At 42.7% G+C, this 13,889-nt stretch overlaps 2 protein-coding genes across 2 annotated transcripts in view; both read right to left on the reverse strand.

The window, feature by feature from the left end:
- Positions 1 to 369: 369 nt before the first annotated feature.
- Positions 370 to 3,950, reverse strand: LOC128426525 (peptidyl-prolyl cis-trans isomerase A). The gene is made up of 6 exons (XM_053413434.1): positions 3,755 to 3,950; positions 3,600 to 3,630; positions 3,072 to 3,160; positions 2,889 to 2,985; positions 2,117 to 2,192; positions 370 to 830 (listed from the first exon to the last, which is right to left on the reverse strand). Exons 1-6 carry the CDS (start codon positions 3,902 to 3,904, stop codon positions 695 to 697), a joined length of 579 nt encoding a protein of 192 aa, XP_053269409.1. The 5' UTR covers positions 3,905 to 3,950; the 3' UTR covers positions 370 to 694.
- Positions 3,951 to 6,626: 2,676 nt separating this feature from the next.
- The window catches only part of LOC128427118 (zinc finger MIZ domain-containing protein 1), a 109,873-nt gene continuing 102,610 nt past the window's right edge, over positions 6,627 to 13,889 (reverse strand). Inside the window, exons 11-23 of the mRNA XM_053414207.1 lie at positions 13,707 to 13,889; positions 13,510 to 13,587; positions 13,247 to 13,415; positions 13,017 to 13,158; positions 12,288 to 12,498; positions 12,073 to 12,178; positions 11,816 to 11,976; positions 11,647 to 11,714; positions 11,465 to 11,533; positions 11,150 to 11,382; positions 10,895 to 11,052; positions 10,214 to 10,597; positions 6,627 to 10,118 (exon numbers count right to left, since the gene is read on the reverse strand). Coding sequence (XP_053270182.1) covers positions 10,011 to 10,118; positions 10,214 to 10,597; positions 10,895 to 11,052; positions 11,150 to 11,382; positions 11,465 to 11,533; positions 11,647 to 11,714; positions 11,816 to 11,976; positions 12,073 to 12,178; positions 12,288 to 12,498; positions 13,017 to 13,158; positions 13,247 to 13,415; positions 13,510 to 13,587; positions 13,707 to 13,889 — 2,070 coding nt within the window. The 3' untranslated portion in view covers positions 6,627 to 10,010. The remainder of the gene's footprint in view (positions 10,119 to 10,213; positions 10,598 to 10,894; positions 11,053 to 11,149; positions 11,383 to 11,464; positions 11,534 to 11,646; positions 11,715 to 11,815; positions 11,977 to 12,072; positions 12,179 to 12,287; positions 12,499 to 13,016; positions 13,159 to 13,246; positions 13,416 to 13,509; positions 13,588 to 13,706) is intronic.

A 13,889-nucleotide genomic window follows, 5' to 3' on the forward strand; every position in this document is an offset into this window, starting at 1 on the left:
CACATACACATAAATATAAATATCTATATTTAACGAGTAACAGAACACTTTCCTGTGCGGTTGCAATCTGACCCCTCAAGACCTTCATTTTCAGGACAGACCTCAGCAGATTCAAACTTAGTGGAATAAGATCACGAGTCGACTGAAGCTGATGAGAAACGCAGGAGGAAGAAGAAAAAATAAAAAGACTAAACACTGATCTCATTCTACAGCTGCTGATATAAAACATTCGCCCTTCACCCAATAAACGGGCACAGCTTTCATTCATAAACTCAGCCAAGTGTCAAGTTTTTCCTGTGGGTGTTTTTCTGATGTTAAAACATCTGGTTCACGCTGTGTCCAAACAGATGCAGAGAACAAGCTCACACATTAAGAAATAATTTGTTCTTTTATTTTTTTTGTTGCAAACAAATGGCTTTTTTCCGATAGTTAATTAATGAAAAGCTTCCTCTCGATAAACAGCAGATCCGTGCATTCTTTAATACAAGTTCACATTTCATAGCGAGACGCAGTTTAGTGCATCCGTTGTTACAGAGTTAAATCTAAACTCTGAGATCATCTGGTATCGGCAAAGAGGAGCAGCACCATGAGCCACGACTGGGCCCGTTTCACTCGGACACTCACATTGAAATGACAGGAGATGAGACTGGGGCTTGGGGGGGGGGGGGGGGCATGTCCGCCGCTCACCCGTCGTCTACTTGAGCTCCCCGCAGTCTGTGATAGTGATCTTCTTGGAGGTTCGCCCATTCCGTGAACCGAGAGACTCCATTTTCCTGACCACGTCCAGTCCCTCCTTCACGCTGCCAAACACAACATGCATGCCGTCCAGCCTGAATGAAGAAACAGCGAAGTTTATTATCACGGCCCCGTGCAGCGAGACCATCCGCCATGCACCCAGCCGGGTTGGAGCTCCGGCCGGTGAGTCCACGATTTCTGCGACTGTGGTGCTATTTTTAGGTGTTATTAAAAATCTGCTCTTTTTTCTGCTCTCATATTAAAAACAGGAGAATTCACTGGAGCCACCAAGAAAGCGAGAAAACCTCAAAAACAGCATTTTACCAATAAGTGGACTCTATTATAAAAAACATTAAAATAACAAGCATTCTAAAAGTAGCAGATGTTGAAGTCCTGTTGGGAATAGAGCTCTGGGACCCTTTAATACTTTTACTCTATCACTTATCATTCTCTTCATAAGCATGTGAGTGTTAGTGTGGAGCCTCTGACATGAACCACGGTTACTTGCTGATACATGTAAAAGCCTCTGGCAGCGGATTGAAGTGCTTTTCTTTTCAGATCCCTGTTACTCAACCTTAAATATATGAAAAGTGCATCAGGGTAGCTATTATCTTTTTCCATGTGGTCTGAGACTCAGTCTGCGAGCGGCACGCTGCCACCACCAAGAAAATCACAGGAATTCCTCCTTGTTCACTCAAATCCTTGAGCTTCCTCAGTATTGTGGTTCTGTTCGTGATGTTTTGTGTTTCTGTGTAAATCCTACAAGTGATTTAATGTGTGAATCTGCCAGAAGCAACAATGTAGGTTGTGATTTTAATCTGCCTAGGCCTCCACATGTGTTGTGCACGTTTTGGAGGAACAGACCCTCAGAAATGTGAGAAAATTGTCATTTGATAAAAGTGGCACAGAGTTAAAAAGTAGAATTATAATTTAACAACAATGTTGTGTATTTTAAGTTGAGTATTATTGTCACTGACACAGTTTTGTGAAGACAGTGACACACAGATGAATTTAAACACTGTATGAGGACAAGAAGAAAAGTGATTCTCAACTCTAGATGAACCATTTCCCTTTGTCAGTGATGAGAGCTGCTTCAAAATGGATGTTATTGAGTGAGAGAAAGTCTTATTTAGAGAAATTGGCTTCATGCTTCACGTGCTGCAGCTCAGTGGAAGTGAAATAACAGAGAAAACATTCTTCATGTTCCTTGCGAGTCATTTGCAGTTAAAGTGAGAAAGCACGTAAAAAAATAATCATATGGTGAGAGATGTGGCACCAACCTGATGATACTGGTGGCTGGGGACTTGAAGAGTCTGAGAGCCAGTGAACTATAATACACTTCATCCCACTCTATAATCTTTGAGTATTTGTCGGTACGCACCATTCGGTCTTAGCGGTGCAGATGAAGAACTGGGATCCGTTGGTGTTGGGTCCAGCGTTGGCCATGGACAAGATCCCTGCAAGGCCACAGATTCACAAGAGAAGTGATTTTTAACTTTTAGTAAATTGCAAGGATCAACTTTGGGAAACATCTGTTATCATTTTAACCACATTGTTCACTATTGAGGTGTTACTTTTACTCTATTTACACAATGCTGCCACCTGCTGGTAGGAGTGAGTAGGAGGCAACATGGGGAAAGTACAACGGATCATTCATGCAATACGATAAAGTGCTGTAAATACTTACATGATGCTTTAATACTTCTAGTACAACAACATATCCAAAGAATGAAGTTTTCTATTAGCTGCCATGTTTTTATCCATGGTTCAAATGTTCACCAGACTGGTTTTAAACCCTGCACAGTGAAGGAAGGAATCACACTGTGCTGTGCCCTGCCCTGTCCCCAGGGCCCTGACAACCTTTAATTTATACCTGTCTGAAGCTGCCTCGGCTTGAATGTAAGGTTCACGTTTGGAAAATACATTGTGTGATAATAACCTCCCAGTTTGGTTCTGTTAAATTCTCCAGACCCTGTAGGACAAATGATCCAATTCCCAGACTGTCCGCATCTGGAAAACACCTCTTTCAAATAATCATCTTCTCCTGAAAAATCCACAAGTAGCGGAAATGCTGGAATAAACCGACCAGGCTGCTTCTCCTTCTCCCAGTCAGAGAGTACACAGAAAGAATCAGTGGGATGTAGATTTATCACCTGCTTCAGTGTGCTTCAGTTTGAAGTTCTCATCGGGAAACTTCCGCCCGTAGATAGATTTCCCTCCAGTTCCATTGTGGTTTGTGAAGTCGCCGCCCTGGAAACACACAACTGGAATTAAAGGCTGGACAATTTAAAAAGGACACACAGGAAAGAGAGAGAGAGAGAGAGAGAGAAGCCTACCTGGCACATGAACTGAGGAATCACCCTGTGGAAGATCGACCCCTTGTAACCGAACCCCTGCTCCCCCGTGCACAGCGCCCGGAAGTTCTCTACGACAGGAGAGTGTGTGTCAGATTGAATCCACACAGGTGAGTGAACACACAACACCACTGGCCCGTTTGCTTTGCAATCTGAAGATAGTTTAATGGAGTTTGGTTTTGGCTGCCACACGATAAATCTGAGAAACAGCTGGTAAAGGTTACACACGTGGTCATGTACCCACACTTCTGCACAAGTTTAGTTAATAATCATAACTAACAGTACATTAACATCTGAGCATGAGCTGCAGGGACAGTATTGACATGAGCACTAACAATCATCTTAGATAGATAAATAGATATATGCACAGTTAGATTAATGCACAGAAAGATATCATTGCATACTATTACTATTGAAGTACTGTATACTACTACATTTAAAATAGGACTTAAAAATATAAACTGTCTCGTGCAGATAAGAAATCAAACTGTTTCCGTTAGATTTACTCACCTGCGGTTTTGGGCACAACATCGGCCTTGAGCTGCAGAGTGAAATGAATAAACGGTGAATGAATGATGAATGAGTGGAGACACAGAGAGAAGGAGAAGTCACAAACAGACCAGAGGTCACCAGTAGCTCTGCGGGTGTTTAACTGGTCCACTCACCTCCATGGTGACTCTGCCCAGCGGCTCGTTGTCCGCGGAGATGTCGAAGTACACCGTGGGGTTGGCGTTGGCGGCCGCGGGCCCGCTGCTGCACAGGCGGGCGGCGGTGAAGGCCAGAGAACAGAACTTGACTCTGCGGGACAGAAGCATCGTGATGGCGAGCGGATCACCGGTCAGCTGCTGCGGCAAGGACGAGGCTCACATGCAGGGAACCAGGAAGTGTTTCCTTACACAACCGGAACAACGTCTTCTCCACATCTCGCGAGAGTTCACACAAAGTAGCTCAAGAATAGCATATTTGCGTTTATGTGTGTGTATATCATAGGTGTATATACATAGATATATGAGTAAATATTTAAAAATAAAATAAAAAAATACCGTTATAAATTAGAATATCAACTACATCCGGTTTCCGGGACAAACAAACCTCCATTAATCCGCGTAGAAGTCAGAGGAATAAATCGCTTCAGAACTTCCTTGAGAATCTGCACATTTTTGTCGTTTTCTTCCGTATTTATGCAATTTGCAGATATTTACCAGTACATTTAATAGTTAAACACAAAGCGGAAGTAACAATAAAGACTTTGGCTTTCTTATTTTGCTTTCACAAATAACTCTGGGCTAGAGTAACGGGATTCAAATTGTAGTCATGTATTAGTCACAAAGCGCAGATCACTTCCTGTATTCCTTATCTAGTCAGCCAATCAAGTGAGAACATTGTAATACATCAAATCAGAATCAGGTTTTATTGACCAAGTAAGTTTGCACAAACAAGGTATTTGACTTGGTAAAGTGGCTCTCAGTGTGCTTACACAGAATACACATCACAACACAAAACAACACAAACAGTGCAACGATGCAACGGTCTAAGAAAATAAAGTATATACAAGGAGGAATGACTATCTACAGGAGCTGTGAATTGTAACACAACAATAGTACAAAGAAGTGGAGAGTCCAAGAAGTTTAGGGATAAATATTAAACGGTATGAGTATGTTATAAATCCTGCTGAAACACGCCGGGAACATGTTGTACATAACATTGTGAACTTAATTTACACTAAAAGGACATTATAATAAATAAGGGGACATATATAACAGTGGCAACAATTCATATAATTTGAATATAGATGTAGAACTACACAAAATGTAAACAGTAAAAAGTATTATCAGCATATGATTTAACTGAGAAGTGGTTTGATAATAATTATCATCAGTGTCTTTTAAAAGCGTAAAATTCATAATTTTTAATATTCAAAGACAATATTTATATCATTGACCAACAACCTCCATCACCGGAGCTTTAAATTGTGATTGTGAATAAAAACAAAAATTAAATTAAAAAAATATATATAAATAAAGGAACATTTTAAAATTTACAAATAACAGAAAATAAATGAAAAGTAAATTTTCACCACTTTCTAATTTTGGTTAGAATTTAAGCATGTTAAAGCCCTCAAAAAGCCAATTCATTTGCCAGAAAAATTATAATAATATCCTTACAGTTTTTTACTGTCTGTCAGTGCCTGTCAGAGCTCGGGCCCTAATAAAATAATTTGGGGGTAACTTTGACCATGGTTTGATCTTTATACGATTCATAGGAGTTGAATTCAGAAAGGATGTGATTACTCAAATAACCAGTCGTTACATCTGTGCTGAGCAGAAAAGCATCAGGACATATTGAACTCTGAGGCAGATGAACAGCAGCTGAGGAACATGTCAGGTTTCAGTCCGGCTGCCAGACGACAGCAGAAATCTGAGGCTGCAGAGGTCACTGGAGAGTGGAGCTCTGAAACACACAGGCTGCTCTGGTGAATCTGGAGTTTTCGCTGAGGCTCACAGATGGCCTGGGTCAGGATCTGGCATCGACAGGATGAATCCACGGACCCGGCCTCCCTTGTGTCAGCAGTCCAGGCTGTCGGTGGCAGTGTAAAGGGTGGGGATTGTTTTCTTGGCTCACTTTGGGCCCTTTGATTCAAATCTGTTGTCGTCTAAACGCCACAGTTTTGGCCACGTGCATCCTTCCATGGCCACAGTTTACCATCTTCTAATGGCTACTTCCAGTGTACTAACGCACCATGTCACAGAATCAGGAACATGACAATGACCTCAGGGACCTCGAAATGGGGCAAAATCCCAAAGGAACGATTCCAGCATTATGGAATCCACAGAGAAAGGAGCCTCTATCCAGTGTGAGTGTGGTGCTAAATTAAATAAATAAAATAAAAAGTGCTGGATGAGTGACCATTATTGATACAGTCTTTCCCCAGGACCTTAATCCAAACGTACATTTTTCTGGACCGTGGGAGGAGGCTGGAGTATACAGAGAAAAATCAAGAAAATCACTTTACCACTGTGTCACCCCTCAACTATTTCATTTAACCTACATTTACCAAGGAAGATCCTGTTGAGATGGAGAATCTCTTTTTCAAGTAAAGGTAAATATATAAAGTTGAAGACAACATTTTAGATTGAAAGTTAAATGTTTAACAATGATGATATTTTCCCAGGAGGATGCTGGGATCACTAAACCAAGTCCCATTGCAGTCTGGAACAAAACACAAGACGATTCTTCTGATTTCCTTTCCACTCATCTAATTTCTCATTTCCTCTGACAGATCTCATCCCGACTGCTCAACCTAATTCCTAAGAGCAGGTCTACAACCCTCATCTCCCTTATTCTGTTGTTAATGAACGTCCCCACATAAGGCCGAGCTGCCTTTAAGCTCTGTTAATCAAAATGTGAATGAAATTTGACGACGGTAATTTACACCTTCTGCTCGGAGTTAGAGGCAATTCACACGCTGCCTGTGGGGAGCTGTGGACGGGCCCAGTGCAAGGAGCACAAAAGAAAAAGACCACAGTGACGTTCAGGTATCATCTGAATACATATTTATTAGATAAATATTAGGTTGTCACATCATCTAACTACATACAGTTCTGCAAGACTAAAAATCACAATTAGTTCCTTTATTTTCTGACCAGTTTAGAATATGAAATGATTGTACATACAATGTACAAACAGAGACAATGGCCACGTGGCATGAATCACCTTCAGTTGGATCATTTCTCCAGCTGTTCATGATATCAAAAAATTGTACAAACTATGGATTTGGTTACAATCTTCTGGACCCCCCTCCCCCACACACCACCTCTCCTCCCCCACTGAGCGTTTTGTCTTTGTAACAGCGTTTTTTTTCGTAGTTTTTTTCAGCTTTAGTACTCAGAGTACGCAGGTGATAAGACTAGAACACGTAGGCTAAAGATAAAAACAAAAACAAACATAGCTGTCGCGGTTCCCCGAACAAAAAAAAGGGTGAAAGTATATTACAGAGAGGGAACGAAATGTTGAGATAACCCACAGACACTAGCTAGCACGTTTTTCATATTCAGCCACTTCCAGTAGAGGGGGTTGCAAGCTTTTTATTATTCTGAAGAAACAATGCACATTCCCAGGGAAAATGAATACATTTCTGTTCACATGTCTCTATAGTCATTTACATATATACAGGCATTCTCGGGACGTTTGACTCAGCCTCGGCCTCAACATCCCTCCTCTCTGTAATTTTTTGTGTTTTCTTCTGTTTTCGAAACAACGTCCCCCAGAAAATGGCCCTTTATTGTGATTGTGCAACTACAGACTCGGGCTGCTGCCTAATACACCGAACTGGCTCGCTCGAGACAAAACCATGGCTTCCGTGGGATGGATGGAGAGTTTCAATTCAGAAAAAAATTTAAACGCAGCAATGAATTGTTACAAGACTTTTGATTTGACGTCTGCTTGCGACTCAACAAACAAACAATATTCTCTTAAAATGACATTTAAAACCATGTTTAGACAAAAACCAGGGCAGTTGAATCAGCGCGATGCTACAGTTGAAAGAAATTGGATTTCTAGCCTTACAGATTAATATGAAAACCAGTACAAAATAATTTACCCAAAAAAATGTATATGGTCTCATGCTTTTTAAAAAGCCACATTTTTCTATAACAAAAATATAAACAATATGATGAATTTCTTTAAAATATGGTTGTGATATATCTTTAAAATACCACTGTGTATCGACAATTAGCAACAATTATCATATTCACATAGCTCACTAATTACACTGAAAGCCAGATGACACCACGTCCTCTGAAACCACTGCTGCGCCGTATCACTGATGTCAACATCAAAGTTCATGAGGATTTTTTCAAATTAAAACACATCAGAGCGTGGAAGAACAATATTGCTTCAAAACAGAGGTTGAGGTGTGAGAACTGAAAGTGACGCGACACGATGACCCTGGGCTGACGCCGGGGGGGGGGGGGGGGGGAGTGGGAGGGAAAGTGACAAGAAAGCACAACGACCCGCAGGATATAGCTTATGAGACGTTTGGACTAGCCTCCCCCCCGACGGCGAGGAGGCGAGACAGCTGACGTATGCTGGTTACAAACAAAAGTCAGTGGTCCGGTGGGAGTCTGGGGAGCACTATGTGGTTACGTTGGACGACTAATGATCAAAAGGACAAATATTATCGAGATGATACAAAAATATTCACAATGATATTTACAGTACAATAGCATTTCTTAAAAAATAATACATTTGCATACTGGACAGCACTCTTCTCAGAAAGTGAAAATGAAAACAAACGTGGCGAAAAGGTCTGCGCCAATACTGCCTCTAAAAAACACTTCTTCAACAGCAGTGATGGATAAAACTGTATTTGTCCTCTCCTATATCTTTGAAATCAACATTACCTCCCATCACACACACACACACACACACTCTCTCTCTCTCTCTCACACACACATACAGACACACACACACATCGCAGACCTGCACAGGACCGAGCAAACACAAACGTCTCCATTCTCATCCCTCCAACTTTGGTGATGTTGAAGCAGTTTCCCAAAAGATTTGTGGATAGTTTTAATTATGCAGCAACAAAAAACAAGGAAAAAACAAACAAAAAAAATACATATAATACAGAATATCCGGCAAATACATGATAAATGTATCGCTGACATCAGCATTATCCCTTCAGTGTTAGTGTTAAATAAATCATACTAAATCTGACAGAAATCAAAAAACAAACGTACAAACAAAAGAGTTGTGGAAACAGCAACTGATAAAAACCACACTATCTTTTTTTCTTTTTTTTTTAAAAACCACTTGGAACAGCACTAGACAAGGGCTTGGCACACATGCACTTTTGTAGAATACTTAAACAGCACATCATTTAACAGGGAAAGAGATGCAACTTTGCAAAAAACGCTGACCCGAGCAACACTGGGGCTCATGCAGAGCAAAGGGCATGGAAGGAGATAGAACAGGAAGCAGTAGACGCAGCAGGATCGTCACAGGAACCCCAACCTCTCACGTTGTACCTTTCATTTCCATTAAAAATCACTTCCCCGCACAGGAGGATGATGACTATACAACATGTAGAAGGATGTGTATGCTGATATAAACTTTGATTCTCTTCTTGTCATTGAGGCCAAACTCTTCTCCGTTCCAGTTGTTAACCCTCAAAGTGTGGATATATCTCTTTTTGACAAAAATATGTATGTATTACAATTTGTAGACAAAGTGGAAGCCGATCGTTCTTAAAATCTTTTTTTAAATGTTGACAGAAGAGCAAAATGTTTATTTTTAGAAAAACAGACAAATTTACACAGATCCAACTGATCTTTTTTTCTTCTTTTTGTACAGACTGATAATTGTGTTTCTTTTTTTGCATTGCCAAAATCTCTTGTGCTTTTAAATGATGTGTGGCGGACGAACCAGTGCGACTAAGGAGACCAGTCGGGGGGGAATGGAGCTGTGACACCAGGAAGCTGTGGCCTCTCCCATTGGAATAACAACATGGACAGAACGCACACTGGCCAGATAGGGCAGGTTTTTTTTCTTCTGTTCTTTTTCCGGGTTTTTTCCTTTCAGTTAATTCGTTTTTCTTCTCAAAAGGAAACAAAACATGGATAAAAAAATGCTACAGCACGTTTCTAATGTGCACACATACAACCTGTGTGTGGCGTTAAAAAAATCAACTTGAGTAGAGCTGCACAGTTCAGGAGGTGTCGCCGCGGGGTGAGCATCCCGCTGAGTCTTTGAGCTCGAGCCTCTTTCAGTCAAATCTGCGCTGGCGAATGAAAACTGTACAAGAGGAAGAAGAGAAAGGGAGTGCATCTTTGTGTTTATCAAGTACTGAGCGACCGGCCCCGGGCTCCCAGGGAAACTGCAGGACGGTCAGAAGAGTTTCTGTGTGTCTGAATCGCCTCAGTTGTTCTCGAAGAGCGACAGAAGGTCGTCGTTGCTATTGCTGGGCAGATCCGGGGGATCCAGGTACGACAACAGCTCGTCTGGGTTCGCGAGTTCTGGGAGGAGCTGTGGAGAAGAAGAGCAAAACTTTTGAGTTTCAAGAGAACAAAGGTTAATGAAGATTTTGGCTTTTAAAATATCTGCAGTTCGTCAGGACTCACGTCTAAAGATGGCTCGGGCATGTCCGACCCAGACTGGCTGTCCAAACTGCTGGAGGGGTTGAAGGTCAGGTCGGGGTGGGGATGGTTGTTGGGGCCGGGCTGCTGCTGCTGCTGCTGCTGTTGTTGTTGTTGTTGCTGTTGTTGCTGTTGCTGTTGTTGCTGCTGTTGCTGCTGTTGCTGCTGTTGTTGTTGCTGTTGTTGTTGCTGTTGTTGTTGTTGGTGTTGGTGTTGCTGCTGCTGCTGAGAAGGCGGACCTAGTCGCGAGGGCAGGGGAGGACCGCTGTGGTGTAGGTGCTGCCCTGATTGGCTGCCAGGGTGTGGAGACGAATGTAAGCTCTGCTGCAGTGGACCATGCGATTGGTCATTGCCGGCAGAGTGAGGTAACTGCAGAGAGAGGGGGGGGGGAAATATTCAGACCAGGGTTCTTTTGATTGTTGATTAATCTATCAGCCATTTTTAAAATGAATCATTATGTCTAATAACTATGAAAATAAGTGAGAAAATCCCCATCGCAACATTCAAAACAGATTCCAAACTGTTTGACAACGAGAATATTACAACTTTATTCTTACAAAATTGGTCCTAATACTTAGTTTTTAAGAAATACTTCAATATGTTAGGCTAGCACTCTGTTACCTCTGCAAAAACAGCTAAGGGAAATATGAATAAGGCAGAACTGACCGAGTCTGGCATGTTGTGGGAGAGTGGCTTGTCCTGGGTCATCATGCTGTTGGGCATGTCAGGCGGGTGAGACAGCTGCGGACCGTGCATGAAGTCATTCATCGACGAACCACCGGGGGCGCCGTGAGGGAAGTCAAAGCTCCCGTGGTAACTGTTACCTAGCATATCAAAATAAAGAACATTTAAAACCTGTGTACACTTTGTATAGTTTTGAGTCTAGTCAAAGATGCGTTGTGTATTTGATCTGTTTAGTACCTTGGCCTCCATATTCGCTGTTGTTGCCCCCCTGCTGAGGGTACGGCGAGGGTCCGGGGCCGAGCTGCGCAATCATCTCCATCACATTGGGCATGATCATCTGACTGGGACTCATCATCTTGAACCTCTTGGCCAGTGGTCCGTCCGGATCCTCCTTGATGTGGATGTCAGATTTGATCGCCACCGGCCGCCAACTACACGTCGGGTCAATGGTCACCTCCTCAAACTCCGAGCTGGTGAAATACAGATGAAGACAAATGGTTAAGACACAAGAAGTATAATTCTAATAAAAAAAAGATTCTCGTCTTAACTTACTTTTGTATCGCATTCAAGATTCCCCACATGTACTGGTCCACTTCAAGTCCTTCTAGCAACGCCGTTTTACTGAGGAGAGAAGAGCGACAGGGCTTAAAATGCTACAAGAAATAGTTACGTGAGTTAGAATGAAAAACTATAAACAGCAAACACTGCCAGGAATATAAATTGGATAAACTTACTTGCATACAGGACATCGCCATGTCCCCCGCTCACAGTTTAGTTGTAAATATGATTCCAAATCAAAACACTGAAAGAACAGATAAGACAGAACAGTCATTTTTTTAATAATCCATATTAAAAATAGTGCTCCCTATAGGCATCGGCTTGTGTACGAGTGTGTTAGCTCACCTGAACGTGTTTGCAGTCGTGGCCTCTCGCTGGAAGTTGTATTCGCCGGAAGGTGATCGGACATTTGAGGGAAACCTTGATGGCCGTCTGCTCGACGCCGTCCTCCCCGTTGAGCGGGGCATTGCCCGATGATGCTGCTACACTACTGAAGTTCCTCTTAACTGAAAAGCAGGAGGAGAGAAATGTGTGTGAGCGGGAACTCTGAGAATGATCAGGACTTTAGGGAGTAACATGCCACTGCGTCCGGGTGTGAATACCTTTGGTGATGCAGTGCTCTGCAGGCAGGAGCCTCTTCTTCAGTAAGCCCTGGAGGACAGAGCGGACCGAGGGCCTGTGGACCAGCTGCAGCACAAACAAGTGCGACTGTGGAAGGAGACATCACTGTTACTATTACAAACAACAACTTGAGGCGTGTGAGTTGTGCATCAGAATTTGTAGAAACCTCTTCGTATTGGTTGATGTGTGTACTCACACAGCAGCAGGCGGTGACTGTGATCTGGATCGTGTTCCTCCCCGGATGGCATACGTGTTTCAAGTGCAGGGGTTTGTGGGAGGTCTTATTGTCGCCCCTCTCGATGGTGAGCGGTGTGGCGTTGACGCTGACCTGGACCGACGCCGGCCAGTTGGTGTTCATTTGACGGTCTTCGTGATGATAGCACTTGAACTGCAGCTCCAGGTCGGATCTGGAGAAAAGGATCAAATGAAAAATGTTAATCACTAAGTGGTGTCAGTGTAAGTCTGTGGCACATAAAGGAAAACAGCAGCAATCCTGTCAGGATTTTCTCCAAGTCTTGAATAGACAAATCTTCTGGCACTGTGGAAAAGTCCACTGCTATATGCTAATATACTAACATATTCCCAATATATTCATATGGTTGATTTTAACAATAACAGTATTATATGAAAACAGTATGGACCCTTCTATAGTGCCCTGTGAGATTACAGGGGATATTACTTATATGGCTTTTTGTACAAATGATTCCTAAATTTGACTGAAAACTAATGTTTGGATTCCAGGGAAAAGCTCCTACAATTTCTAGCTGAGCCACTTCTTTACAATGATAAACCTCAAAAGTAACAAGATAAATACAAAGGAGGCCACTGGAATAGGGACAAAGAAAATTACTGTTTTATGAAGCTCTCACAGGTGGTAGATTTTCAAAAAATAAACTTCATGTTGATTCAGTGGTTCTTGTTTTACCTCCACATGAGCGTCTGGGCTACGGAGGGCCGTAAGTGGAAGACGTGGTTGCTGACAGCCAGGTTGTGCTCTAGCCTGAAAGGCTCTAGGACGACACCATCTCGCACAGGGAACGTAAGGCGCAGCTCCTCATTGTGGTTGGCTGTTTGGGAGGAGAACATTTTTTTCAGTGAATACTCACAAATCAGTAAACAATGTTATTCTAGATTCTAGTTTTTTTAGTTACTGACCTGGGGGTGGAGGGAGAGCGGTGATATTTGGTTTGATGTCAGGAGGGAAGGGGGGCTTCACATCCTGGTTTGGCGACAGGTACGGAGGGATGTTACTTCCTGGGGTCATCGGAGGGGTGGGGTTGCCTGGCACTGGAGAGTGAGGGTAGTTACCCACCGGTCTGGGCGGCTATAGAGAACACAATCGATTAGTAAATCAAACTTTAACACAACCAAGAGTAGAATAATGTGATCAAACTAAACTGGTATAGAACTGGACTTACCCCGTTCACATTCCCCTGGCTGTACTGATAACCACTCCCAGAGAAGTTATTTGTTTGGCCATTAAACGGTGGCTCCTGCTGCAATTTCATAAAACAAAATCATCACATTATTTTCTTGCCCAAATCAACCATAATTATTATTACCATACTGCTGCTAAGACCATGCTAAACAACCACAGGTAAAAATCCTACTGCACCTTATAGTACTGGCCCATGGCACCGCTGGGTGGTGGGTATTGGCCCTGAAGTTGCTGCCCTGGCATCCTTTGGCCGGGGTAGTTGGGGGACGGCAGCGGCCTGGAGGCGTTGGGTGGGGGGTATTGCCCCTGCTGGCTAGGGAACTGGCCGTTTGGTCCATACTGCTGTCCTCCATAGCTTGG

Source organism: Pleuronectes platessa, chromosome 21 (assembly GCF_947347685.1).
Source record: "Pleuronectes platessa chromosome 21, fPlePla1.1, whole genome shotgun sequence".
Taxonomy (NCBI): domain Eukaryota; kingdom Metazoa; phylum Chordata; class Actinopteri; order Pleuronectiformes; family Pleuronectidae; genus Pleuronectes; species Pleuronectes platessa.